This window comes from Panthera onca, chromosome B2 (assembly GCF_046562875.1).
Source record: "Panthera onca isolate mPanOnc1 chromosome B2, mPanOnc1 haplotype 2, whole genome shotgun sequence".
Lineage (NCBI taxonomy): Eukaryota > Metazoa > Chordata > Mammalia > Carnivora > Felidae > Panthera > Panthera onca.
The window spans coordinates 31885681-31911837 of record NC_138343.1 but is presented as its reverse complement, the minus strand read 5'-3'; the positions used below and the strand labels follow the sequence as shown (position 1 = coordinate 31911837).

The window sequence follows — 26157 nt, the reverse complement described above, 5'->3', positions numbered from 1 at the left end:
TGTGGGTGGGAGAGAGGGCACACACAAAGTGTGAAGGAATGTGCCTCTGTTTGCTCTGACACTTCCTTTGCACCCCAGGGCCGAGCAGGTGCTGATGGAGCTCGAGGGATGCCTGGAGAACCTGGAGTGAAGGTAACAAGTATGGGTCCCTCTCTGATGTCTGTGGCTTCTAGCACTATCTAAGCTCTGGGGATTACTAAATTCCCCAGGTTTCCCCATGAAGCGGCACTCAGGACAAAGTAGGGATGGATAGGGTGGGTAAAGGGCTGGGACCTCACTTGGGCTGCCCTCTTCCCCTAGGGTGACCGAGGTTTTGATGGACTCCCAGGGCTACCTGGGGAGAAGGGACATAGGGTGAGTATATTGGGGGTAGTGCATTGTGATGAGGGGTAGACCTTCCATGGAGGGGTGGGGAGGTAGGGATCTCAAGGCAAGAGGAGGAGGCTGAGGGTCCCAGGAGGAACTCAATGGGTGAAACTGATTGGTTAATTAAAGAGGGTCAGTATCTGCCTGAATTGGGGGTTCTGAGGCCCCTCTTATCTCTTCCCCCATTTTCCAGGGTGATACTGGTGCCCAGGGCCTTCCTGGCCCCCCTGGTGAGGATGGAGAGCGGGTAAGTATTGTGGCTAGGGAAGGGACTCAGTATGGGAGAAGTGGGGAAGGTGAGGCTGCTTCATCATGTCTTCCTCCTCCAGGGAGACGATGGGGAGATTGGGCCTCGGGGACTGCCTGGAGAATCAGTGAGTGTCTAGGGGTTTTGGTGAGGGGGGTCTCTGGGGATGTCAGGGGAGCAGCATGGGCATGAAGGAGACACATTACCTCTCGCCCACACATGCCATATCTTCCCCTCACCTGATTGCAGGGACCTCGAGGTCTCCTTGGCCCCAAAGGCCCACCTGGTATTCCTGGACCCCCGGTATGTGACTATCCCTGACTTCTGACCCTGATCTCACCCCCTGACCTTTCCAACTCTCCAACCTTTCTAGCTGCCTCTTCCTCCCACACTTCTGGTTTCCTCTCCCTTCCCCCCCAGCCCCCAGCTCTGCTCCAGCCCTTACTCCCAGGTGCTCTTACAGGGCCGTATGGTGCACTGTGCTAAAGGCTCTGAGGGTAGCTTAAAAAAAATTCTGAAGAAAAACAAAACCCCACAAACCCACAGACCCATAGACCTACGCCCTGTGGATCTGGGCTGGCTATGTTTGCTTAGGTTTGGGATGAATTGGAGGTCTGACCGATGTCAGGCTGCCCCATCCCACCCTCTGGAATGACTGGGCCTCTCAGAAACCACAGGTCCTTCCAGGGCCCTGGCCCCATCTTCCAGCCTGCTCACGCCCCTCTCATGTTTCAGGGAGTCCGAGGCATGGATGGTCCCCATGGTCCCAAAGGGAGCTTGGTGAGTAATGGGCACAGAGACACCACCTGGCCCTGAGCCAAGGTCCTGTTTCCATTTTGACTCCCTGCTTGGTTCTGGTTCTTGCCCTCTTGCTGCCCCTGCTTCGACTCAGCTCTTGGCCCTAAGTTTGTTGTCACCATCTTTTGATCCTTGCCTGGTTGCTTGTTTCTAGGGACCCCAGGGAGAGCCAGGACCTCCTGGACAACAGGGCACTCCTGGAACCCAGGTGAGTTGTCCTGTCCAACCCCTCCCCATCTTTAGCAACTTCCCCTGGGCTTCCACAGTGGTTCAGACCCTGGATGGAAATTAAAGGTCTCAAGCCTTCACCACTCATGCTCTGAATGGGGATGCTGGCTATAGGAGAGAGTAGTCCACCCCTGTGGGGCTCCTGTGACTCCTCTCTCTCTCTGTATAGGGTCTCCCTGGGCCCCAGGGTGCCATTGGCCCTCATGGAGAGAAGGTAAGTGACTAAGTGATTTGGGGGACAGGAGATACACCGGGGGAGGTGTAGGGAGAGCCTTAAATGTGTGGCTGGGGCTTCAGCCATGGTGTGACCTGATCCCACTGGTGACCCTGAGCCTCCTTGTCTTCCTGCAGGGTCCCCGAGGGAAACCAGGGCTCCCTGGCATGCCTGGCTCAGATGGACCTCCGGTGAGTGGGTCCCTACCTCTTAATCCAAATTCCACATGACCCTCCACCCCAGTGAATGACCTCCAAGTGACTTTGGTGACTATCTACATAGTGTGTTCCTTACACCAGGAGGTCACTGGTGGTGCCTGCCCATGGTCACTAGGCTTCATTAGGGTCACAAGGGAAAGCTGGGCTAAAGAAGTGAAGGAAGGGGTGCAGGGAAGGTAACAGTGGCCAGATGTCACATTCTCCTTCCTTTACCCGCAGGGTCACCCTGGGAAGGAAGGTCCTCCTGGAACCAAAGGAAACCAGGTGAGATGGTCCATGCCTGCTTTCATTCCTGGAGGAGTTTCTACCCAGACTTTGGGGCCTCAAAATCCTTGGAATTTCCTTGGATTATCATTCATGTGTGGCTGAAGTATTCTTGGTCCCATGCCTTGTATCCCTATCGAGATTCCAATGTTGTCTCTTCCATTTCTTCCACCCCCCAAGGCCTCCATAAGTCACACCCTGAGACCCCTTTATAGGTATCTCTTTTTCTTCTTCCAGGGTCCATCTGGACCTCAGGGTCCTCTAGGATATCCGGGACCTCGAGGTGTCAAGGTAATGGACAACCAGGCTGGGAAATAAAGCACTATGGTTGGGGGAGGCAGCTGGGATCTCAGGAGCTCAATCCTTCCCAACCTCCATCCCTGATCTCCCTGTCTCTATCTCCCTTCTAATTCTAGGGTGTGGATGGAATTCGTGGTCTGAAGGGCCATAAGGGTGAAAAGGTGAGCAGCGTGCCTCCAGCTTCCCAGCACCTCCCTCCATTCTGCCCAGCACCACCCCTTTGGTCCAGCTCTTCCCCTGCTTCCTGTCCTCCAGCCTGCCCTGTGCTGCTTTCCAGCTCTGAAATCCACCCTTCTACCCATATCTTCTAAAATGCTCCATTTTACCTCCTGACCCCTCCCCCCACCTTCCACATCGTCTCTGATGAGCTCTCACCCCCATTTTTCTCAGGGCGAGGATGGCTTTCCCGGGTTCAAAGGGGACATGGGTGTGAAAGGTGACAGGGTGAGTAGAAGCCCACACACTGGCCCCCCAGCCCTAAGTCCTGATCCTCCTCCATTTTGGAGCCTCCAATCACTAGCTTATCTCCTGAAACCACAGAGTCCCCATCCAGTGGTCTTTCCCCCTTAAAGCCTGTCCCCGGCAGAATGACAACCCCACAGCTGAGTCCCACCAGCCCGAAGGTCACAACACTCTCCCTTTCCCTGTCCTGCAGTAGCTCTGGGACCCTACTCAGTCTCACCGAGGCCTACCTCTCTTCTTGGAGCCCAGCCCATACCCCCAGTCCCTGACACTTGCCTCTTCAACCCTCTTACCCAGGGAGAGGTTGGAGTTCCTGGTTCCAGGGGAGAAGATGGTCCTGAGGGACCAAAGGGACGTACTGGACCCACTGGAGACCCTGGCCCCCCTGGGCTCATGGGCGAGAAGGTGACCGGGGATGAGGGAGTCTGTGCCTATATGCTCTAGGGACATGGAGGGGATGAAGGCCTTGGCACTAGGATCAGGATCGACTTTAGGGTGCCAATAGTTGGAGTCAGTTAGTCATTTGAAGACCATTAATTATTCACCTCTCTGTAGAAGGCTCCTCCTGGCCACTGACAGTTAGGGGTGGGGGTGAGGATGTATAAGAAGTCAAGGAAAAGTCCCTGTCATGAGAATTTACATGACATAGAAGTGAGGACAAGGCATGAGGCTGGCATAAGGTATATGGGTGCAAGGCAGAGTGAAAATGTGTCTGGACTCAGAGCAGGAGAAATACCAAGAAGGGAGAGTCAAAGAGGAGGTGAGCCAGACCTGCAGGGCTAACTCCAGCAAGCCCTCACTCACCGAGTGCCAACACCCCACCTGCTTGTCCTATCAGTCCTGCAAGGCAGGCTCCACTACAGCCCTGTGTTGCGGAGAGCTTTCACTGAGGCACCAAGAGGTTAAGATACTTGTTAGTCACACAGCGAGTGAGGGGCATAGCCTGGGTTTGAGCCCAGGCAGTCAGGCTGTAGAATCCCTGCTCCCAGCTTCTGCTTCACAGTTGTCCGGGCAAGGTGGGCCCTGAAGCATCAGGAGGAAGGGGTGCATGTCAGGGGGATTAGGGGTGATGCAGAGCATGGGTGGGGGCAGAGGCGTTCCTGAGTGTGGTGTGTGCGGGCCTGCAGGGGGACTGGTCTTGATGGAGTAGAAGTGTGCACTGGGGAAAGGGAGCTGAGGTTGAAGGGTAGGCAGGGATCACAGTCCTGAGGAACTTGATGGAACTGCAGATTTAGAGACACAGAAGGGGTGAGATCCCACCACCAGAGTTGGGGAAAATCTACTCTCAGGAAGGAGAGATTACAAAAGCCAGGCAGCCTGTGGAACAGGAGATGAGGGGTCAGGGGCTGGAGGTTTGCTGGGGAGCCTTGCCAGGTAGGGGCTGGCTCCTGTCTCTGGGGCTTGGGGTCTCTTGGGGGCAGGGATGGAGTGGTATCTGTGGCTCCTCTTGCTCCTGACTGCTCCCTATCTCTCCACAGGGCAAGCTGGGTGTTCCTGGTCTGCCTGGCTACCCTGGACGCCAGGGTCCCAAGGTGATATGATGCCCTTTTTGTGACCTTCCTCTTCCCTTCTGTGACCCCTGATTCCAGGAAGCACAGACTGACAGAGCAGTGGGGGACCCTAGAGTGAATTTAGTCCACCCCCATTCCACAGATGGGGGAACAGAGGGCCAGAGAGCAGCAGGGGTTTGCCCAAGGACACCTAGTTATTGGCAGAGCATAGTCCTCCCTTCCTGCTGCCTCTGTCACCAGTTCTGACTCCCTATTAACTCTTCTAGGTCCTCCTTTTTTGTGACTTTTCAATTTTCTCCTTCTCTACCCTCACCAGGGCTCCCTGGGATTTCCTGGTTTTCCTGGCGCCAGTGGAGAGAAGGGAGCCCGGGTAAGCTGGGGGAAGGGAGAGGGTGTAGAGGGCAGAGCTGCTCTGTTGGGGGGAGTCATGCCCTGGGTGATGTGGTGTCTCTGCTTCCTTCCTACCAGGGCCTGTCAGGGAAATCAGGGCCTCGGGGAGAGCGGGGCCCCACGGTGAGTGCAGGGGGGCAGACACGTGGCTCAAGATCCAAAGAGGTGCTTTGGGATTTTTCTGACAACTCCCCTCCCCTCTCTCTAGGGTCCACGGGGTCAGAGGGGACCCCGAGGTGCCACGGGGAAGTCTGGAGCTAAGGTTAGTGGTCTTGGCAGGGCTCCATCCACCATCTGGCCCTTAACCCAGCTCCCCGTTGACTCCTCTGACTTCCAGGATAGCTAGAAAGCAGCTCTTCTTGCCTTCTGATCCTCTTTCCCCCCACAGGGAACATCAGGTGGTGATGGCCCCCATGGGCCCCCTGGAGAAAGGGTGAGTGTGGTTTGAGTCTCCTGATCCCTAATGCTCCCCAGGGAGCTTGAGTGGAGCCCATGCCCTCTCACCCCAGGGGGGAAGCTGCATCCCCTGCCCATTCTCCTGATTCAACCCAGCTCTGTCTCTAGGGTCTCCCTGGACCTCAAGGCCCCAATGGATTTCCTGGCCCCAAAGGACCTCCGGTAAGCTGACCTCTGACCTGCCTTGGTTCTGTGAATCCTTCTTCTCCATCCTCCTTTCCAGCTCAGAGTTCACCTGACATCTGAACCCCTTCCAGGGTCCCCCTGGGAAGGACGGGCTGCCAGGACACCCAGGCCAGAGAGGAGAAGTGGTAAGTGATGCCCCTGGCCCCCTGAGACCTTCAACTTCCAGAGCTGTCTGGAAGGCCCACCAGGGAGGTTCTTCTGGCAGAGTGGAGATCAACCTGGTGCTGCTCAGACCCATGGCCAAGGACCTGGTGGTGACCCTGCCGTTCCTCTGGGAACCTGGTGTCCATCCCACTGTGTCCATGCCTGATATGCTTTGACTGCTCTCTCCTCTTCCTCTCTCAGGGTTTCCAAGGGAAGACTGGCCCCCCTGGCCCTCCAGGGGTGGTGGGACCTCAGGTATGTCTGCCCTCTGAGAGAATGGACCCCAGACCCTGGAGTTAGTCTTTCTGCCCCTTTTCTCCCTGTTTCCAATCACATGCCCCAGCCTCTGCTTTGCCTGACCTGCCCCCCCCCACCCCACCGGGGCTGGAATTTGGAGCAGGGACCCCAACTTCAGTCTGGTTCCTGGGCCGGTTCTCATCTTCTTGAGCCTCAAAGGGGCAGTTCCCCAGTGGGGACACAAGTGGTATGGTTACTCCAAACTGGGGAGTTAACACCAGCGCAGTAGCCTAGCAGAGCCCTTGGAGTCTCCCAGTAGCTTTGGGGCACAGCTAAAGGGTTCCAGAGGGGTTATTTCAGGGTGGCCAGGGTGGCCTGTTTGGGCAGGGAGACGGGCAGAGGGTCTGAGATGGAGTCTTTCTGTCTCTTTCCCAGGGGGCAGCAGGAGAAACTGGGCCCATGGGGGAGAGAGGTCACCCAGGACCCCCAGGGCCCCCTGGAGAGCAGGGACTGACTGGAACATCTGGAAAAGAAGGAACAAAGGTCGGTAAAGGGCCAGGCAGAGGGAAACTTGGGGGGCCAGGGTTGGGGTGCTGAAGGGAACAGCTAATTGGGGATTTGAGAAGGCCAGAAATCTCTCTGTCCAATCTGGGAGCGTAGCTGTGGCTCATCACTTTGTGTTTCATTTTAGGGTGACCCTGGTCCCCCAGGGGCCCCAGGGAAGGATGGACCTGCTGGTCTGAGGGGGTTCCCAGGAGAGAGAGGCCTCCCGGGCATTGCGGTGAGTGTGAACCCAATCTCCCAGCCGCATTGCCTGAGAAAAGTTACTGCTGTCCTGGCATCCCTCAGTGTCACCCCACCCCCATTTCTCTGAGCCTGCCCCCCCTCGACTTTCATCCTTCCCTGCATGTCTCTTGGACCCTCATTCTTGTTGTGTCCCACCCTCCTGTCTCACATCTGTTGCTCCAAATCTCTGGTTCATAGGGTGGACCCGGTTTGAAGGGAAACGAAGGTCCGGCTGGTCCTCCTGGCCCTGCAGTGAGTCTGGGGACCCTGGGGGACAGGAGGGAGGACCCAGGAAAGAGTGGGTGTGGAAGGATGAAGAGTGGCATCTGGATCTAGGCAAGACTGTGGGACTGGGCAGAGGGAGCCTAGGGTCAGCCATAGTGCATCCAATTTTGGGCTGTTCTTCTGGGAACCATGGTCAGGGGTCCTCTGGTGTGGGTGGGCTGTGGTCTCCTCCTTGGGAGTCTGACTCCATTTCCTGTTTCAGGGCTCCCCTGGGGAGCGAGGTGCAGCAGGATCAGGGGGACCCATTGGCCCCCCAGGGCGCCCTGGCCCACAGGGTCCCCCTGGAGCTGCAGGAGAGAAAGGTGTCCCGGTGAGTGTGGGGTCCCTGGGGAGACACACACTGGGGAGGGGTCTGTGAGCTGTGAGCTGCTGGGCTCTGGAGGGTTTCCTGTGAGGGTGTTTGAAGGTGATGATTCCGGGTCATGACTCCTTTCTTCATTTCCTACAGGGTGAGAAGGGCCCCATTGGTCCAACTGGCCGAGATGGGGTGCAGGGCCCTGTGGGGCTTCCTGGTCCCGCTGGACCCCCAGGCGTGGCAGGAGAGGATGGAGACAAGGTGTGGGAACCCACAGACCCTGGACCCAATCTTTCCAGATGAGATCGATGATCTGGGCATACCTCCCATCCCCTTTCCTGTCTTAACCTCCCTGCCTCATCCAGGTCCTTTCTGTAATATCTCACCTGCCTTCTCCCTGCAGGGTGAGGTGGGAGACCCTGGACAGAAGGGCACTAAAGGGAATAAGGGTGAACATGTAAGTGGCCATGACTTTTGACTTCTGACCTCTGACCTTTAGCCTCATTTCCACCTGATCTCTCTTCCTGTCTTTGGTGTCTTTGACTCTCCTTTTCCCCTGCAGGGCCCTCCTGGACCCCCTGGGCCCGTTGGTCCCGTGGGGCAACCTGGAGCAGCGGTGAGTGACTGATGCCCTGTCTGCCCCCACCAGGGGCACTGGCAGTCTCTAGTCTGCCCTCAGTTCCGCTTTGCCCTGTGGGGGCTCTGGGCCTGGTGCCCAGCTCAGTGTGGAGTTTGTGAATAGAGAACACCTGACCCATGACTGTCTCTGTGTCCTTGTCCCTGCTCTCTCTCCACCTCAGGGAGCAGATGGGGAGCCTGGAGCTCGGGGGCCCCAGGGACACTTTGGAGCCAAAGGCGATGAAGGAACAAGAGGATTCAATGGGCCCCCGGGACCCATCGGCCTACAGGTTAGTTGGAAGGAAGAGGCAGGGGCTGAGAGGTGGGGTCAGGATGGGTCTGATGTCTGCCCCAGACCCCCACCATCCCCTGCTGCTGAGGACTAGGGGGCATGTGGGATTGGAGGGAAGGGCACTGTCTACCTGGAGCTGTGCTCTAGGGGGTTGGTCATCTGGGCACGTGCTGTGTACCCCCACACAGGGTTTGCCAGGCCCCTCGGGGGAGAAAGGAGAAACAGGAGATGTGGGCCCTATGGTGAGTGTGACCCCCTAGCCCCAAGCCCACCTACTAGTCACCCCCCCATCCAGCGGCCCCAACACCCCACTGCCACCGATGCTCCTGCTCCCTGGTAGGGTTGTCCCCGTCCCCTGCCACCCCCAGGATGTCTGCCTCACCCAGCCCTCTGCCATTTCTGTGTGCCTAATGCTCTTTCTCTTCCTTCTCATCTCTGCCCCGTCTGCTTTTCCCAGGGACCTCCGGGCCCCCCAGGACCTCGAGGCCCAGCTGGACCCAATGGAGCTGATGTGAGTCCTCTTAGCCTCTGTCCCTTCAGATCAATGTGGCCAGTCCTGCCTCCCTTTCCTCAGACTATAAACTCTAGTCTCATCTCAGCTGCCGAGAGAAGCCTCTGGCCTGGAAGGCCTCCCACTGTCTCACTGCTGTGACCTTGGCGCTCATCCAGGCTCTGTCTCTGGAATGTCACCTCCTTCCTTAAGCAGTTACCCTAACTTCTGTTCCTCTTTCAGGGTCCGCAAGGTCCCCCGGGAGGTGTTGGGAACCTGGGTCCCCCTGGAGAGAAGGTAACTGGGAAGGGGGTGAATGAATGGACTCACCTTGGCGGGGGTATGAGGGTTGGATCTGGTCTGTTAGTTTTGGTTGGGGGTGGCAAAAGAAAATGAGATGGGGGGGGAATAGCAGGATTTTGGGGAAGAAGGAGGTGTTTGACCCCAGTCTTCTTTCAGGGAGAGCCAGGAGAATCAGGATCTCCAGGGGTCCAGGGCGAGCCAGGTGTCAAGGTGAATGAAAGCTCTGAGGCCTTGCTCCCTAATCCCCATCACCTTCCTCAACCTCAGCGCCCCACCCCCGATGTGTGATCTGCTAGAGCTGGAGCTCTTCTACAGCCCAGGAGCCTGTGCTCCCCATAATCAGGGAGATTGGACCCCTGGGTCTGAGTGAGCCCCACACGCTTTCTTTGAAGGGAAGAGGGACCAGATGATTCCCTGTGGGCTTGACTTTCTGTGTGCATCCTGCTGTCACTGAGGGGACAGAGGGGAGGCTGAAGGTGTTTTGGAAGCAGGGACTGCATCCTTGATCTTCAAGACCCCTTTGGGACCATCTGTACCCTCCATTCATCTTCCAGGGCCCACGTGGGGAGCGTGGGGAGAAAGGAGAATCGGGGCAGCCAGGAGAGGCCGGACCACCAGGGCCTAAAGGCCCCACCGGTGATGATGGCCCCAAAGGGAACCCTGTGAGTTTGGCGGGGGGGGGGGGGGGGCAGGGCTGGGAGGAGGGCCTTGGGAATGAGAGACCTGGGAATATGGGTGTGTGTGAGTGGGAGGGTCTTGGAGTGGGGAGAGCCCAAGGATGGGGGGAGTACTTGGGTGGAAGTCTCTGGGAATGAGATCTGGGAGGGATGTATGGGGTCTGGAATCCAGAGACAGAAAGTGAGAGATGCCTTCTAATTAATTCCATGAAAGCATTAGAAGGCACAAAGTGCATGAGGTGAGAAATGTGGGTGCAGGAGACCATCTTCTCAGGGGGTGCAGGTGGGCCTTGCCTGCAGAGAGGGAGGGTGTCACATGTGCCCATGGGGGTCTGTGTTGGCTCTGGGTAGGCTTAGGGGGTTGTGACCTTGCCCTGTTCTTTTCTGGACTAGGGTCCTGTTGGTTTTCCTGGTGATCCTGGCCCTCCTGGAGAAGGTGGCCCTCGGGTGAGTCCTCCTCAGAGAAAGAGGGGAAAGAGGGTGGGCTTCTGTACGGAGCCTCCATGTGGCTGATGCGTTTTGAGTGTGAGAAGCTGGGGGCGGGGCAGGGCAGGTGGAGGGATGGGAGGATTAGCAGTTTTGGGCTGATGCCAGCCAGGTTGGGGCAACCCTTGACCTTGGTTCATCCCTGCAGGGCCAGGATGGTGCAAAGGGTGACCGAGGAGAGGATGGCGAGCCAGGACAGCCCGTGAGTGACCAGTGACCCCTCCCTCCACCACGGAGCCCAAGCCTTCAGGCCCATTGCCCCCTTTTTGTGCCCTACTCCTGAGGAGTCCACTGGCTGGAGGCTAACCACTCATTCACCCCTACTCCTTCCTCCATAGGGATCCCCTGGTCCCACTGGGGAGAATGGACCCCCTGGACCACTTGGGAAGCGGGTAAGTGAGGTGGACACCTGGGAACTTGTGGGGCAGTCCTTAGGGTGGATAGAGGATGGGACAGTAACACATGGGATGGGCAGGGAGGTGCTTGGGATCTAGGCTGTCCTTGGGTGGGGTGCACATGTGTGTGAACATTTGTATTTTTAAGTGTCTGTGTATAACTGAGTGTGTCTGTTCTTGGGTTTTGCTATGTATGTTCTTGCCAGGGACGGTGGTATTCACCAACTGATCAGAACGGACACTGGAGGAAGGGGCTAGCTTTCCTGGAGGGCCCCCGCTAGGCCAAAGATTAACCCTCTAGTTGCTGGGGCAGGAGGTGGGGCACTAGATGGTGTGTGGGCAAGTGGCTTTTTGCGAGATGCACAGAACTACTCGGTATTTTAACAACGGGTGCAGCTGTACCAGCTTATCTGTGGCTCAGCTTCTGTGACTGCGTCTGTGCACGCCCAAGTGTGTGTGTGAGTGCGCGTGCATGCTCGCTGGAGCCCAGTAGGACAGGGAGGAGAAAGCGGCTGAGCCTGGCTATTCACTACCTCACCGACTTTTCCTTCCTGTATCCATCTGCAGGGTCCCGCTGGCACACCTGGTCCTGAGGGGCGGCAAGGAGAGAAGGGGGCCAAGGTAAGGGAGAGGCTGGAATATTCCCTCCGTCTCCTGGCACCTCTGGTTCCTCAGACTCCTCTCTCTAGATGTCTACCCTGTGTTGACCTCCTCTATGTTGAGCCTCTTGTTCGGATGGGGGTTCCGTTCCCTATACTTACTCCTGCTCAAGGGGCTCCTGGGTTTTGGCCCCTCCTCTCTGCTTCATCCAGTCCGCCTTGGACCCCCTACCACCACCCATACTACCTTCCTCTGCCCTTTAAGGTTCATTCCTTGTATGTGTTTCAGGGGGATCCTGGCGCTGTAGGTGCCCCGGGGAAGACAGGCCCCGTGGGCCCTGCAGGCCCAGCAGGGAAACCTGGTCCTGATGGGTTAAGAGGTCTCCCAGGCTCAGTGGTGAGTAATGGAATGGAAAGGCTTGGCTGGGGTAGGAGGGGTGAGGGGCCTTGAGGGGTACCTGTGTGGGGACACTTTTCCTCACCTCTGTGGCCTCCTTGAATCTGCAGGGTCAGCAAGGCCGTCCTGGGGCCCCGGGCCAGGCTGGGCCTCCAGGTCCTGTGGTGAGTGACTGTGGATTAGTGGGGTGGGTCGGGGTGAGGATGCTGGTTCCCTGGGGCAGGGGGAATCCAGCTGAAGCCCTGGAGGAAGTGGGAAGTGGTGGCCAGAGGGCCTGGTCCCACCCCTCCCTGGAGAGAGTGACTTCCTGTCTCCCCACAGGGACCTCCGGGGCTTCCTGGCCTCCGGGGTGATGTCGGAGCCAAGGGAGAGAAGGTGAGTGGCACAGATATGCGGCCAGGTATCTCCCCTCACCCTCACCCTTGAAGCCTAGGGGGACCCTGAGTGCCCACCACTATGCTTCAGGGCTCCAGCACCATCTCTGGGGGTCCTTACTCAGTGACGACCGTTCACAGGCCCTGTTCTGTCAGACCCTGTGCCTAAGTCTCTCTTGCCTTCTGCGCTCTCACCCCCATGGGCTCCTTCTTCTGCATCCACGTGTCTCCTCTCTGCACCCCCCTGACCACTTGTCCTTTCTCCAGGGTCATCCAGGTCTCATCGGACTGATCGGGCCCCCTGGGGAGCAGGGTGAGAAGGGTGATCGGGGACTTCCTGGCCCCCAGGGCTCCGCTGGACAGAAGGGAGAGACGGTGAGGACATGGTCCTGAAAGGTCTGGGAGGATGAGTGTGGGGATTCGTGTTGGGGGTGAGGGTGGAGGTGGAGAAAGGGGTGAGGGAGGGGGTGTGGAGGAGGACCCAGTTGAACCACGCCCCTCTCCTTCCTAGGGTATCCCAGGAGCGTCTGGGCCTATTGGTCCTGGAGGGCCCCCTGGCCTCCCCGTGAGTACCCCATCTGTTCCTCACAAAATCCCCTAAACCCCACTGCTCCCCCCTCCATAATCCCCCAATGGCTTCCATGGCAACCACCAGCCTAACCAGCATAGGTCCCAGGGTCCTCCATATGTCCTTACATCTGCAGCATTTCCTCCCCCGTCCTTTCGGGGCCTCCCAAATGTCCCCGTGTTCCCTCACACCTGCCCCTCCTGCGGTAAAGCCAGGGTCTGTGGACTCATGACTTTGCATCTCCATTTCTCCATATCCCGACCGTCCCCTGTGCTGACCATCTCTGTCTTGTAACCTCATTTCACAGGGACCTGCTGGCCCCAAAGGAGCCAAAGGAGCCACAGTGAGTGACCCCCAGCCAGCTCTGAGCTCTGCCCCCTTCCCCCAGCTGGACTTGACACTTTCTCTCCCGGGCAAATGTGCTCCCTCCAGTGGAGTTCCTCCCTGGCCTGGAGACTGATTTGACCCTTCTGTGACCCTGATCACATGCTTGACCTCTTGACCCTTCCATGACCTATCTACTCCTTTGGCAGGGCCCAGCTGGACCCAAGGGAGAGAAGGGCGTCCAGGGTCCTCCGGGACACCCGGTAAGTTACAAGCCAGGGCTTGCTTCTCTGACTGTCCCTCTCTGTCCCAGTGTTTCTCCATTTCACCCTCATATCGACCTTGCCTGTCACCCTTTCCATCTGTCTCTCCACCCAGGGCCCCCCGGGCGAGGTGATCCAGCCCCTGCCCATCCAGATGCCCAAAAAGACTCGGCGCTCGGTGGACGGAAGCCGCCTGATGCAAGAGGACGAGGCCATACCGGCTGGGGGGGCTCCGGGCAGTGCTGGGGGGCTGGAGGAGATCTTTGGCTCACTGGACTCCCTGCGGGAGGAGATTGAGCAGATGAGGCGGCCAACAGGGACCCAGGACAGCCCCGCTCGCACCTGCCAGGACCTGAAGCTCTGCCACCCGGAGCTGCCTGATGGTCAGTGCCGGCCTCAGGAAACAAAAATAACAGTGTGGGCTTGAAAAGCAGAATGGATGGAGGGGGTTCTTGGGGAAGGTGTGGGGTGGGGGTGAGCGCTGAGGGGCTTGGAAGGGCAGCTCTTTGCCAACTAGGTCAGAAGTATTTCCATATTTCCCAGTTGATCTGGTCCTCCCAGTGCACGGCAGCTCATCATCAGCCTGCTGCCTACGGGAAGCGACAAACATACACACGTGTACACGTGTGCTCGCATTTACACGGATGGCCGTGTGTGCGAATCTACAATCACGTGTTGTATCCCCGTGAGGATGTCAGCACTCCTGCCTCCTCCGTTGGGAGCCTGGGGGTGCTGCTGGGGGCAGGGGTGTAAGCGATGATGGAATGTGAAGTAGGGTGGGTGGTGGTGTGGGGCTCTGGGGGAGAATGGGACGAGGAGACTGAGGGCATGGTGGGGAGGGCATGGTGGGGAGGGTATGGGGGGAAGGTCATGGGAGGGAGGTCAAGGGGGGAGGGCATGGTGGTGAGGTCATGAGGGAAGCATGTGGGGAGGAGGTCAAGGGGGGAGGACGTGGGAGGGAGTGCTGGGGTTTGGAGCAGCATCGGGGGAGAAGTGGGAAGGGAGGCAAGGAGCACCCTGGGTCCCACCTGTTGGGGCGCTGATCCTTCCTTCTCCCTCACCCAACAGGAGAGTACTGGGTCGACCCCAACCAGGGCTGTGCTCGGGATGCCTTCCGGGTTTTCTGCAACTTTACAGCAGGAGGGGAAACATGCGTGACGCCCCGGGATGATGTCACACAAGTGAGAGCTGGCGCCTGACTGCTCATCCCTGCCCCATAGCATGGCCCAGTCAGGGCCTAGTGGTTTCTAGGTTTATGTGACAGGCACCCTCGCCCCTGCGGAGACTGCTGCCGCTTCTTTCCTTGACTCTTTCCTTCTCACTGGCCCTCTGCCGCTCACTGTGTCTCCTTCCCTTGACAACCCAAGACAAAGTTTGCCTCTTGTTTACCCTCAGTCAGTCCCTGGCTCCCACTCTGGCCCCTCGTTTCTCCCCCAGCCCTTTCTGCCCACCCATTCCCTGCCCCTGACCGTGGCCCAGCTACCCTGCGTCTGTAGACGCCCCGCAAGCCCGTCTCTGTCTGCCCCTGACTGTGGCCCTCTCTCCTGCCAGTTCTCTTACGTGGACTCAGAGGGCTCCCCGGTAGGTGTGGTCCAGCTCACCTTCCTGCGGCTGCTCAGCGTCTCAGCCCACCAGGATGTCTCCTACCCGTGCTCTGGGATGGCCCGAGATGGTCCCCTGAAGCTCCGGGGGGCCAACGAGGATGAGCTGAGCCTGGAGACCAGCCCCTACGTCAAGGAATTCAGAGACGGCTGTCAGGTGGGAACCGGAAGAGCTGGGTGGGGGTGGATCCCAGAGTCAGGCTGGGGGAAGACCTTTTGGGCAGAGGCACCAGGAAGAGCAGGAGGAGTCCAGCTTCTCGGTGTCAGATATGCCTGAGGGAGCTCAGACGGGGGCGATGGGGGGGCGGGGTGGAAAGGATGGAAGGTGGGGTTCACCTGTGCGCACACACCAGCATCACCCAGAGTGAGTCGTGCAGGCTCGTGCACTCATTTACACAGGCTGCCCAACAGAGGCACACGGGGGTGCAAATCACCCATCCCAGGAAGGCACAGGAGGACCTAGACACCCATCGTCTGTACATACATCCCCAGAATTGTCCGGACAGGGTCACACGGGGACACACAACATGTGGAATCATGTCAGATATTATCACACGATTACACCACGGACACGTGTTTACACATCCCTATGGAGTCCCACAGACTCACACAACCACCACACGTAGACAATCTCAAGGACAAACCCAAGGCTGCACAGACTCGTTCAGGAGCACAGATATGCGCACACGTTCCCAATCCTGATGCTCTGGAAGAAATTTGAAGAAGAAAATCTAGCAAGTTGGATCATGTGACAGGGACGGGGGGAATAGCAGCTAGGGGCGCTCAGAGGAGAGGCGAGCCCAGGCCTGAGGCTGGGGGGCCCGTGGGGCGTGTGCACGCCTCCACCACGCTCACTGCTCCCTCTGTCCCGTCTCCCCCCTCAAGACACAGCAAGGCCGCACGGTGCTGGAGGTGCGAACACCGGTGCTGGAGCAGCTACCAGTGCTGGACGCCTCCTTCTCAGACCTGGGGGCCCCCCCGAAGCGGGGAGGGGTGCTGCTGGGGCCTGTCTGCTTCATGGGCTAGGTCCTCCTCTGTCTGACCCTGTCCGTCGAAACCAGGCCCACCTGGAATCCCACAGCATCAGCTCTGTGCCACCTCCCGAGAGGGCTCCTCACCATCGGTGGCTTCGGGCCAGGGCACCGGGAGCCCCCAGCCAGGGGCAGACCAGGGGAGGGGTGAGGCGGGTGCCGGGACGCCCCAGGGGAGGGGTGGCATCTGGGGCTCTTGGTCCTCCCACTTGGAGCCTGTGACCCGTTGGACAGCCGAGACCCTTATTTAAAACGCACCTCCCAATCACCCCAAACAAGCAGAAGAGAAGAGAAAGGACACTGTGTATTTTGTATTTAAAAGTAATTATATTAATTATTTAAAGAGTGGAAAACAAAAGAACAAACAAGATAAAGAGAGAAATGCCAACAAAAATCAGCGGACTTTGGAGACAGGGCTCTCCAGGGGTGAGCCCCGGCACCCTCCTCCTTGCCTCAGGGCTTTCCTCAGTGACTGTGGGGGGAGGTTTTCAGGCCAAACCCCACCTCCCTCACAGCCCGCCTGTAGCACCCACTGTGAATGTTGGAATATATGGTCTCCTTTGCCTCAGGGTCTGACTCTCTCTGTCCAGTGTGGGGCTTTCTCATCTCCCCCTACCGGGTGTTTGGCTCCCTGACCCCCACACCGGCTGTCTCTCACTTGGTCTGGGGCTTGCAGGAACCGCCTGCTACTTGGGGAGCAGGCCGAGCCCCCAGGGGCGGAACAGAAGAGCGAGGGGTGAGTGCAGGGCCTGTATTCAGCGCTGTTGAAATATCGAAATGCTTCTTCCTCATCAGCTGGTAAATGGCCACGACTCAGCCCGCTGAGTGTTCCACCGCCAGCCTGGCCACCCTGGTCCCACCCCTGAGCCTCCCTCCCTCGCCTTCCCTGATCCTGCAATGGAAGGGTTAATGTGTGGCATATGGATGGAAGGGACTCCCAGGACCTTGTCTAGCCCCATGCCCAGTGTCCTTTCTGACTGATGGTTAAATAATGTGATTGTCCCCTCCTGGGCTTATGAGTGTGGTGCTTGTGTTGTTATTTCAATCCCCACCCGGGCCCCCATCCAATACCCCTCTTTGCCTGCTGAGCTGTTACCAGAAATGGAAGGCTTAATCCCTATCCCCAGAGGGGCCTGTCCTTTTGCGGTGTCAGGGCCCAGAAAAGAGTTCATAAAACCTGGCTGACAAGTGCGGACCGCCAAACTGATCTCCCGGTGACATCAGGTGGGAGCCCAGGGTTCTGTCCCACACAGGTGCTGGCATGTTTCTGGGTTCCTTGTTTCCAGGTCCAGCACAACCTCCCCCGCACCCCAATTCCCCATTTTTAGGACCTCAGGGCTGGAAGGGGGTGCTTAGAAGGTCTGGTCTAAACTCTTTGCAAATAAGGACCTTGGGCTCCTTCCAAGACCGCGTTTCCTGCCCCTGGACCTCTGGTCACCCCGTGTCCTGCCCATACCTGTGTGCATTCCCAGCTACGTAGTGCCGGGCTTCTCTCTGTGTCAAGGTGCACAGTCCTAGTCTCATCGCATGCTGTGCTGCCCCCGCTTCCTCCTTCCCCAGGGGCCCCTCTTAGGGCTTATTCAGCAACTCTGTGCCCTCCGGGTCAGGTGTCTGGGTAGGTCCCTTCAGTTGAGGGCAGCCGCTTAGCCAGGCATCGCTAGCTGGCCTCCCCACCTCCCGTGGGGCTGCTCATCCTCACACAGCATTTCCTGGCTCCTGCCCGTCCTGGCAGTAGAATGAAACTTAGTCCAGGGCCTCATCCCAATCAGGACACCCCTTCCTCGCTCGCCGTCCGGCTGCGGGTGTCCGAGCGTGTGTACGGTGTCCCGGAGGCCGCAGACCCCCTGGGGCGGGCCTGGGAGGGACCCAGGGTCCCGGTAGGCAGCGCCCCGCCTCTCCTGGCGGATCCCAACGGCACAGCCTTGATCGTCCCCGTCCCCTGAGGACAGAACCCCGATCTTTGAAACCCTGGAGTGGTGGAGCTAGCTCATTCTGGATCCAAAGAAGCTCTCCTATGGGGCCTAGAGGCCCAGCCTGGCAGAGACGGTGGGCAGGGAAACCGTTTGCAGGTGAAAAGCCCTTCTCGCATCTCTCCGCCTCTGCTGCCCCCTGGTGCCGGCGCCAAGCCCTCGGCCAACTAAAGGGCAAGCGGAGTAAGACCTTCCTAACACGTTGTCCCTTTCTTCGTCCCCAACTGAACCCTCCTCACTCCCTCAGCCCAAAAGGCCGAGTGGAAGCCCCCTGATCTTATCTTTACGGGGTCAGGCGGTGGACGGGTTTTTGGGATCACTCGCCCTCGGTCTTAATCTCCAAGTCCTGAAGGCTTCTGACAACCCCCTTCCGGAAGCTTCCTTCTGGGCCTCAGCTAAAAGGAAGATCAGACGGAAATAGATCTTGCCCGCACTCACCCCCAGCTAAGTTGGGCCAGCGCTGAGGCTTCTCCGTGCTTTCTCTGCAATTGGAGCCAAACCCAGAGTTTGCCCCCAGAACCCAAAGGGGAATGTCCCCAAAGGTCACTTTTGGTCAGATGCTCTGAGCTTAGAGGGCTTTTCTCCATGAAAACAATGCCATACATTCACTCAAATAACACTTATACACGGCAGTTGGGTCCCAGGCCAATCCGCAAAAGCCTATTTAGCTAGAATGCTAACCAACCCCGGACAACCGTTTTACCAGTGATTCTGTGCCAAGTTGCAGCCGAGGATGCCAGAACCACACAGCCCTCTCCTTCTGCCTCCTGGCTCCCCAGGGCGGGGGGAGCCAAGCCCTGGCTCTAAGGAAAGATGGGAGGAGGGGCAGGGCAGGGCTCCAGAGGCGGGAGTTTTGGGGTGGGGCTGGGTGTGGGTAGCGCAGGTCCCCTGGTGTCTAAACATGCGGGTGCTGGTAGTGGCTCCAGGGGCTTGTGGGCAGAGGAGGCTTCCAGATGGGCTGGGGAGTAGATAAAGAAGAGAGAGGCAGAGACTTTGGGGAGTTCCTTTGGGCTTGACTGGGTCAGAACACGAACTCTTGCAGGAAACACTGGGCTCTGAAACTCTTGACTGCCCCTCCAACAAGTTTAACTTGAACCCAATAAGGAGAAGGAAGTCACTGATGATGTTGGGAAAGAGAAGGGATATGACAGATTTGTGCGTTAGCAAGGCCCCACCCAGGTTGGATGAGGCTGTGAAGGGCCTGGACACAGGCACACGGCCAGCCACAGGGGTTTAGTGAGATTTAGTGGGAAGGCTGTGGGGATGGATGCTGTAGCCTGTCACAGCCTTGGAGCTACTTCTTAGCCTTGGGCTGATATTTTTGGCGTCCTACCTCATGGTCAAAAAACAGCTTGTAAAATTTGGACCACTTAGATCACTGCACCTGAGAGCACTACATATCCCAGAAGACCTCCCCTTCCTTGGCTATGTTGCATGCTGGGATTTGTAGTTTCTACATGGATCAGGGTAGGTGGGAGTAGAGACAGATAAGGAAGGGAGTGGGTCAAAACAAGGCTGCAGTTGCCTCAGAAAGGAGTTCCAGAGCAGTAGGGGGTGGTGACCCAGTTTTGTGATTATGTAGTCCCGATTCCTGCAAGTTCCGTGTGGTCGGCAGGGAGGGTTAGGAACACATCCTAGTTTTTTCCTAACCAGCTATGCAGTTCAGAGGCCAGGATCATGTTTCCCAGCCCACATCTGCTCAAGTGAGCTGACATCACCCTCTGGGTGCTTGCAGTTGGCTTTCTTTTCTTATTTTCCCCCCTCATCTTTCCCCCTACTGCCATCTCAGTAGGGAAGAACTGTCCACTGGTCCTTGAATGAACACCAGGGACATCTGTAGGGACACCTCCTTTAGGGCTACCCTCAAGCAGCCAAGAGTGTAGAATAAACCTGAGAGCCAACCCACCACACCGCCTTCCTTCCACCGCCTTCCCTCAGGTGATGGGCATTTGGTCTAGAAATTGTTGTGACAATCCATTTGTTTACTTCGCTCTGGCTTCTCTTCCTCTCAGTAACATCTTACTTCTGCGCGGAAGGCCTTGTGAATCCCATGAACTAGGTGTGTGGTTTTCTAAAGAGTAACAGATAGAAGCCATGTTGGATACTATGGCAGCTGGCGTAAAGGTCATGTTCCAGGTCTTGCCATTTCAGCTCTAAAGGGCTGGGATTCCGCAGGGTCTGGGGCCAGAGTACGCGGGTCGTGGTGATATATTCCTGTGTTATGTTCATGGCTCCCCATGGTCTGGGCTCTGTTGGTGGGTCACGTGGTGGGTAAGTGCTCACTAACTCGGGTACACGTGTACCACGAGGGCTGGTAGAGGTTTCTTATGGCTCTGCAACTTTCCCGTCTTTTTATTAATACCTCAGTATTTCCCCTACTTTTCAGAATTGAAAATCTATAGAAACACATAAGTAAAAACTACAAACTAAGAAACAGGTTTCAGACATATTAGGGTTAGGCAGAGGGTGGGAAGTAGCACCGTACTTTTAATTGGAGCCCTGGTGACAGAGGGGGTCAGACAGAAGAGTCTGCAGCAGCAAATGGTCCAGGCTGGATAGGGTTGAGCCGACTTAGGGCTGAGGGTGGTGCTGATGATAGCCGGCAGGAGATCTCTCAGCATTCCTTTTTTTTTCAATTTTTGAGTGAGAGAGCGTAGGCAGGGGAGGGGCAGAGAGAGGGGGGAACAGAGAATCCGAACCAGGCTCTGTGCTGATAGCAGCAACCCCGATGCAGGGCTCGAACTCAGGAACGGTGAGATCATGACCCGAGCTGAAGTCAGATGATTAACCCACTGAGCCACCCAGATGCCCCTCTCTGCATTCCTAACGGGGGCTTCTCCTGCATCTAGCTTGCCAGTGGTGTTTTGCTTCTAACTGGGGTGCTTATTTACTATGAGCATCAGTTTTCCCATCTGTGAAGTGGGATAGCACTTGGTTTATAAGGCAGTAATCCCCCTTGTAGTGACAAGGGAGGGGAACTGGCCACACCCCCTTGGTTCAAACGTCTTGCCTTGGTTACTGGCGACACACTGGTGATTGGGGCACACTGCTCTCCTTTCAACTTCTGATTCTAGTGCTGTCAAGACCTCGGGCTTCTGAAGTTTCTTTTTGTTCCAAACATAAAATCTGATTAAAACAGCTTAAGACCCAAAGGAAATTTCTTTTTTTTTTAATGATTTTTTAAAAAGTTTATTTATTTTGAGAGAGCGAGAACAAGCGGGACAGGGACAGAGAGAGAGGGAGAGAGAGAATCCCAAGCAGGCTGTCAGGGCAGAGCCCAATGTGGGGCTCGAGTCCACAAACCGTGAGGTTATGACCTGGGCCGAAGTTGGATGCTTAACCGACTGAGCCACCCAGGCTCCCTCGAAAGGAAATTTCTTATAAAAATACCAGGGTACTCAGTATTTGAAGGAAGGGTTGACTTAGTACAGAAGAAAAAGGGCAGTTTTGAGACCTCAGAGTTTCATGGACTTTGTCCCTGAGTGTGGCCACAAACACCACTTGGTCAATCTGCTTTCAACCTCTGTGTCTCTGGGCTCCGACGTTCAGGTTCCTGGAGTCCCGTCTCGTTGGTCTAGCTTGCAGACAGGTCAGCTGTCTCCCTGAGAACCAACTTTCTATGCCTGGTGGCCCAGTGTTAACAACAAACAGATAATTTATATGAAGCACTAGGGTGGGTGTATGAGAGGTGTTGGGGACACTCTTCCCACATAAGGTAGGATTACTGAGAAGACACCCCAAGAGGTGTTTGCTGTCTTTCCCTCTATACAGACCACTTTCTTTTTTTTAATGTTTATTTTTTTATTTTTGAGAGAGAGAGAGAGAGCAAGCAGGGGAGGGGCAGAGAGACAGGAGGACAGAGGATCCAAAGAGGGTTCTGTGCTGTCAGCAGAGAGCCCAATGTAAGACTCGAACTCATGAACCATGAGATCATGACCTGAGCCGAAGTTGGACGCTTAACCAACTGAGCCACCCAGGCGCCCCTATACAGACCACTTTCTATACCTTTGACCAGCATGATCCGGCCAGCCCGTTCATGACCACACTTGCACTCCTTGACTCCTCCTTGCCCCAAAGGGTCAACCCAAAGTCACACTCCACCATTGTGGCCACAACATCATGAGCTGTCTAATCTCAGAGTCCAGCATCTCTGTTGTTTGTATTTTGCTGACTTGTTCTTTAGCACATGACCATGACCATGATATCAAGGGCTGCATTATGACTTCTGTGGGCTCTATGCACATTTGCCTTTCTGGACCCTTTCCTCAAAAAAAAAAAAAAAATCAAAACTCTATGACTGTGTTCATATACAGATAAATCTATCACTATTATATATTGATATATTAAGATATTTTCTTCAACCTAAAAGTTCATTTTCTATCTTTTTTTAAGTTTATTTTTTTATTTTGAGAAAGCACAAGTGGGGGAGGGGCATAGAGAGAGGGAGAGAGAGAGAATCCCAAGCAGAGAGAATCTGCACTGTCAGTACAGAGCCCGACATGGGGCTCAAACTCACAAAACATGAGATCATGACCTGAGGTGAAGTTGGATGCTTAACTGACTGAGCCACCCAGGTGCTCCTAAAAAATTTTTTTTTTAAATATTACTTTTTTCAGTTTCCATTTTGAATACTGTAAATATATATAACATAACATATACACAAGGAAAGCCTTTTGGGGTTCTCAATTTTTAAGAGTATAAGAGAATCCTCAGGGGGTAAAAATGGAAAATCACTAATCTAAAAGAACTCTTATAAAGATTACTCATGCCCTGTCCCCACCCTCAGAGATGTGGATTCAATTAATCTGGCATGGGGCCCGGGCAAAGGTACTTTTGTACAAGTTCCCCAGGGGGTTCCAAAATGCAGCCTGGGTTGCAAACCTCTGCTTAGAGACATGTATGTAACAAATAAGCAAAGGGACAGAGGGAGAAAGGCCACCAAATGCCCTAGGTCTGAAAGGGCCTCTTGGGACCTGCTGCATCCAGCAGAAATGCCTGCAAAGGCAGGCACAGAAAACCCAAATAACAGTGGCCAAAAGCACATAGAAATTAATTTTTCTCATAACACAAGAAATCTGAGGAAGACATCTGCTAGTGTTGGTTTGACCACTTGTCGGTCGATGCTATCAGACCCCAGACTGTATCTCTGTACTTCACTATCTCACAATGTTACCCTTCCTTCCATATGCTTGTCACTTCATGTCCCCAAAGTGGTTGCTGCATCTCTAGCTATCACTTCCTCCATCATCCAAGATGGAAGAAGTAAGTTATAGGGATAGCCACATCTATCGCTTTAGCAAGTTTCTGCTTTTGGGTCACACAGCCATCCCTAGTTGCAAGGAAGTCTGGGAAAGGGAACAAGGGGTCAGGACGAGTGTGGTGTGGGGTCAGCCAAACCACAGTGTCTGCCACACACTAGTTGAATCAGTATGTGGGAAGTCAATATCCAACTTCCTTCCCCGGGCAGGACTTGCAAAGCTGAACAATGGTGTTAATTTTAGACCAGGTTAGCCATTAAGTCAGCAAAGTATGGCACCACTGGGCAAATTCTTACATATTTTCTTTGGCTAAACTATAAGCACATTTTTTTTTTTGGTTATAACTGTTCTGTTTTATGTCACTGTCAAACATGACACTCGTCAACTAAGAGAAGGTGTGTTAGAACTATCTGACACCATGGGAATGCAAGCTGGTGTAGCCACTCTGGAAAACAATATGCAGGTTCCTCAAAAAACTAAAAATAGAACTACCCTACGACCCAGCAATTTCACTACTAGGTATTTACCTAAAGGATACAGGTGTGCTGTTTTGAAAGGACACATGCACCCCCATGTTTATAGCAGCACTATCAACAATAGCCAAAGTATGGAAAGAGCCCAAATGTCCATCAGTGGATGAATGGATAAAGAAGATGTGGTATATATATATATATATATATATATATATATATATATATATAATGGATTATTACTCAGCAACCAAAAAGAATGAAATCTTGCCATTTGCAACTACATGGATGGAACTGGAGGGTATTATGCTAAGTGAAATTAGTCAGAGGAAGACAAAAATCATATGACTTCATCCATATGAGGACGTTAAGAGACAAAACAGGTGAACATAAGGGAAGGGAAACAAAAACAATATAAACACAGGGAGGGGGACAAACCAGAAGAGACTCATAAATATGGAGAACAAACTGAGGGTTGCTGAAGGGGTTGTGGGAGGGGGGACGGGCTAAATGGGTAAGAGGCATTAAGGAATCTACGCCTGAAATCATTGTTGCACTAGATGTCAATTTGGATGTAAATAAAATAAAATAAAATAAAGCTATAAACAAATTAGAAAAAAAAAAAAAAGAAAAAAAAAAGAAGTATCTGACACCATTTGGGCGGTAGGGACCCCAATACCGCATTGTTGCGTCTTTAAAGAGCAACTTCAGGGTATTGCAGGTATTTTGCAGATACTAAGTCTCGTATCCAGCGCGCTAAGATGCGGCCCGGGAAAAGTATAACTGCCACTGAAGCGTGCTATTGATTTATGACCACAAATAAATCTCCAGCAGGTCCTGAGGGCTGGCCCACACTCAACACCCACCCACCGGCACGCGCGGCAGTACGTGATACCCTTCCCCGTACGGTTTCTGAGGCTCACGGAGCCTCTTCGCTCCTTACTAACAAGCACCGAGGTGGCGTGCGGCGTGGGACAAGGCACCGCGAAAGGTGTGATTGATTACCCAGAAGATGAAGAGCTTCTGAGCAAGCTGTCAGTGAGAGGCCTGTGCCAGGACTGGAGGAAGGCATTGCGTCATCTTCCTGTATCTGATGCTGGAGGGTGATGCACACAGTGAGAGGGCCATTTTGTATGTCTGGGCGTCTACTCTTGTTACGTTTTGGCTGTGAGCCAGAGGTGTGGTACGTATCGCTTCGGCTTGGTTTGAGCTGGGAGAAACCGAAAACCCCGGGAGCAGTAATGGCTTAACCAAGACAGACGTTTATCTCGTTCTCACGCAGAACCCCAGGGCTGGCAGGGTCTTTAACACTGTCAGGGATTCAGATTCCGTCTGTCTTGGTCCTCCAGCCTCACCATTACTCTTCCTGCTCTGGTCCGATGTGACTGCTTGAGTTCCAGCTTTCGTTGTCTGTATTCCAGTCAGCAGAAAGGGGGAACGGCAAAGAAGGACCCATTTCTCCCTTTTTATAAGGCCACTTTCCAGAAGTTGCACACAGCAATTCCGCTTACGGTTTGCTGGACAGAATTTGTACCTAACTGCAGAGGAGGGTGGAAAACTAGTGCTTACTCTGGAAGCCGATGTGCCCTCTTAAAATGGAAAGTTCTATCAAGGAATCAGGGATTATGGATATTGGGGAACAATTAGAATTCTCTGTCTTGCCATTGTCTCTAAACAATTTCTTTTTTTTTTTTTTTAACGTTTTACTTATTTTTGAGACAGGGAGAGACAGAGCATGAACGGGGGAGGGTCAGAGAGAGAGGGAGACACAGAATCTGAAACAGGCTCCAGGTTCCGAGCTGTCAGCACAGAGCCCGAAGTGGGGCTCGAACTCACGGACCGCGAGATCATGACCTGAGCTGAAGTCGGCCGCTTAACCAACTGAGCCACCCAGGCGCCCCCGTCTCTGAACAATTTCTTGAGTAAGGTCCAGAAACGGGGGGATTGTGCGGTGGCTTTTACCAGTAAAGCAGTGTCATAATTTCCATACAAATCAATAGTTTAAAAAGTCTTTTTTGCCTTTATGTGTGTGTGGGGGAGGACATTCCAATGAAATCTACCTACCGGTTCTAGGCAAAGCATTAAGGGGCAGTTTAAAAACAAACAGGCTGCCTGTTTTGTTTTGCTGGCAAACTTCCCACTAGGGATTTCTTGAAGTCTTTGGAAGCTGGTTTGGAGGCACCTGGAGCTTGTATCTAAGACACAGCAACACACTTTCCTCCATGTCTCCGCCATGAGTTGCCTCTATTAATAACGCCTGTCTTTGAGGGTCTCAGGTCATTGGCCTTACTAGAACATCAGCAGAATAGCTCCAGTGTGCATCCTTTCAAGATGATTGTAGTTTGTTAGCAATGCCAGCCAGTTGAATTCTCAGAGATATATGCCATATAGTTATGTATTCCTTGCTCAAAACTCCAGGGATCTATACACCTGTTTGGCCTCTAAGGCAGTACTAGCCAATGGAACTTTCTGTGATGTCAGCGATATTCTACATCTGTGCCATCTAATACTGTGGCCACTAACGCCATGAGGTTATCGAGCACTTAGAATGTGGTTAGTGCCCCTAAGGAACTTTATTTTTAATTTCATTTAATTTTAATTAACCTAAATAGCCAACGTAGCTAGTGGCTACTGTATTAGCACAGCTTGAAGGT

At 54.7% G+C, this 26157-nt stretch overlaps 2 protein-coding genes across 6 annotated transcripts in view; one reads left to right on the top strand and one right to left on the bottom strand.

Annotated features, from left to right (window-relative positions):
* COL11A2 (collagen type XI alpha 2 chain) overlaps positions 1 to 16368 on the top strand; it is a 29350-nt gene extending 12982 nt beyond the window's left edge. For all 5 annotated transcript variants that reach the window (XM_081795731.1, XM_060614236.3, XM_060614238.3 and 2 more), the window contains 50 exons: positions 79 to 132; positions 301 to 354; positions 560 to 613; positions 696 to 740; positions 863 to 916; positions 1349 to 1393; positions 1566 to 1619; positions 1809 to 1853; positions 1991 to 2044; positions 2291 to 2335; positions 2573 to 2626; positions 2752 to 2796; positions 3026 to 3079; positions 3395 to 3502; positions 4576 to 4629; positions 4925 to 4978; positions 5077 to 5121; positions 5207 to 5260; positions 5387 to 5431; positions 5563 to 5616; positions 5712 to 5765; positions 5986 to 6039; positions 6457 to 6564; positions 6713 to 6802; positions 7006 to 7059; positions 7295 to 7402; positions 7541 to 7648; positions 7791 to 7844; positions 7950 to 8003; positions 8188 to 8295; positions 8486 to 8539; positions 8755 to 8808; positions 9031 to 9084; positions 9247 to 9300; positions 9645 to 9752; positions 10161 to 10214; positions 10402 to 10455; positions 10592 to 10645; positions 11216 to 11269; positions 11537 to 11644; positions 11755 to 11808; positions 11966 to 12019; positions 12286 to 12393; positions 12530 to 12583; positions 12894 to 12929; positions 13120 to 13173; positions 13289 to 13556; positions 14242 to 14354; positions 14725 to 14931; positions 15660 to 16368. In XM_081795731.1, coding sequence (XP_081651857.1) covers positions 79 to 132; positions 301 to 354; positions 560 to 613; positions 696 to 740; positions 863 to 916; positions 1349 to 1393; positions 1566 to 1619; positions 1809 to 1853; positions 1991 to 2044; positions 2291 to 2335; positions 2573 to 2626; positions 2752 to 2796; positions 3026 to 3079; positions 3395 to 3502; positions 4576 to 4629; positions 4925 to 4978; positions 5077 to 5121; positions 5207 to 5260; positions 5387 to 5431; positions 5563 to 5616; positions 5712 to 5765; positions 5986 to 6039; positions 6457 to 6564; positions 6713 to 6802; positions 7006 to 7059; positions 7295 to 7402; positions 7541 to 7648; positions 7791 to 7844; positions 7950 to 8003; positions 8188 to 8295; positions 8486 to 8539; positions 8755 to 8808; positions 9031 to 9084; positions 9247 to 9300; positions 9645 to 9752; positions 10161 to 10214; positions 10402 to 10455; positions 10592 to 10645; positions 11216 to 11269; positions 11537 to 11644; positions 11755 to 11808; positions 11966 to 12019; positions 12286 to 12393; positions 12530 to 12583; positions 12894 to 12929; positions 13120 to 13173; positions 13289 to 13556; positions 14242 to 14354; positions 14725 to 14931; positions 15660 to 15800 — 3600 coding nt within the window. In that variant the 3' untranslated portion in view covers positions 15801 to 16368. The remainder of the gene's footprint in view (positions 1 to 78; positions 133 to 300; positions 355 to 559; positions 614 to 695; positions 741 to 862; positions 917 to 1348; positions 1394 to 1565; positions 1620 to 1808; positions 1854 to 1990; positions 2045 to 2290; positions 2336 to 2572; positions 2627 to 2751; positions 2797 to 3025; positions 3080 to 3394; positions 3503 to 4575; positions 4630 to 4924; positions 4979 to 5076; positions 5122 to 5206; positions 5261 to 5386; positions 5432 to 5562; positions 5617 to 5711; positions 5766 to 5985; positions 6040 to 6456; positions 6565 to 6712; positions 6803 to 7005; positions 7060 to 7294; positions 7403 to 7540; positions 7649 to 7790; positions 7845 to 7949; positions 8004 to 8187; positions 8296 to 8485; positions 8540 to 8754; positions 8809 to 9030; positions 9085 to 9246; positions 9301 to 9644; positions 9753 to 10160; positions 10215 to 10401; positions 10456 to 10591; positions 10646 to 11215; positions 11270 to 11536; positions 11645 to 11754; positions 11809 to 11965; positions 12020 to 12285; positions 12394 to 12529; positions 12584 to 12893; positions 12930 to 13119; positions 13174 to 13288; positions 13557 to 14241; positions 14355 to 14724; positions 14932 to 15659) is intronic.
* Positions 1 to 26157, bottom strand: part of RPS18 (ribosomal protein S18) — a 193827-nt gene that overhangs the window by 78802 nt on the left and 88868 nt on the right. The window lies entirely within an intron of this gene.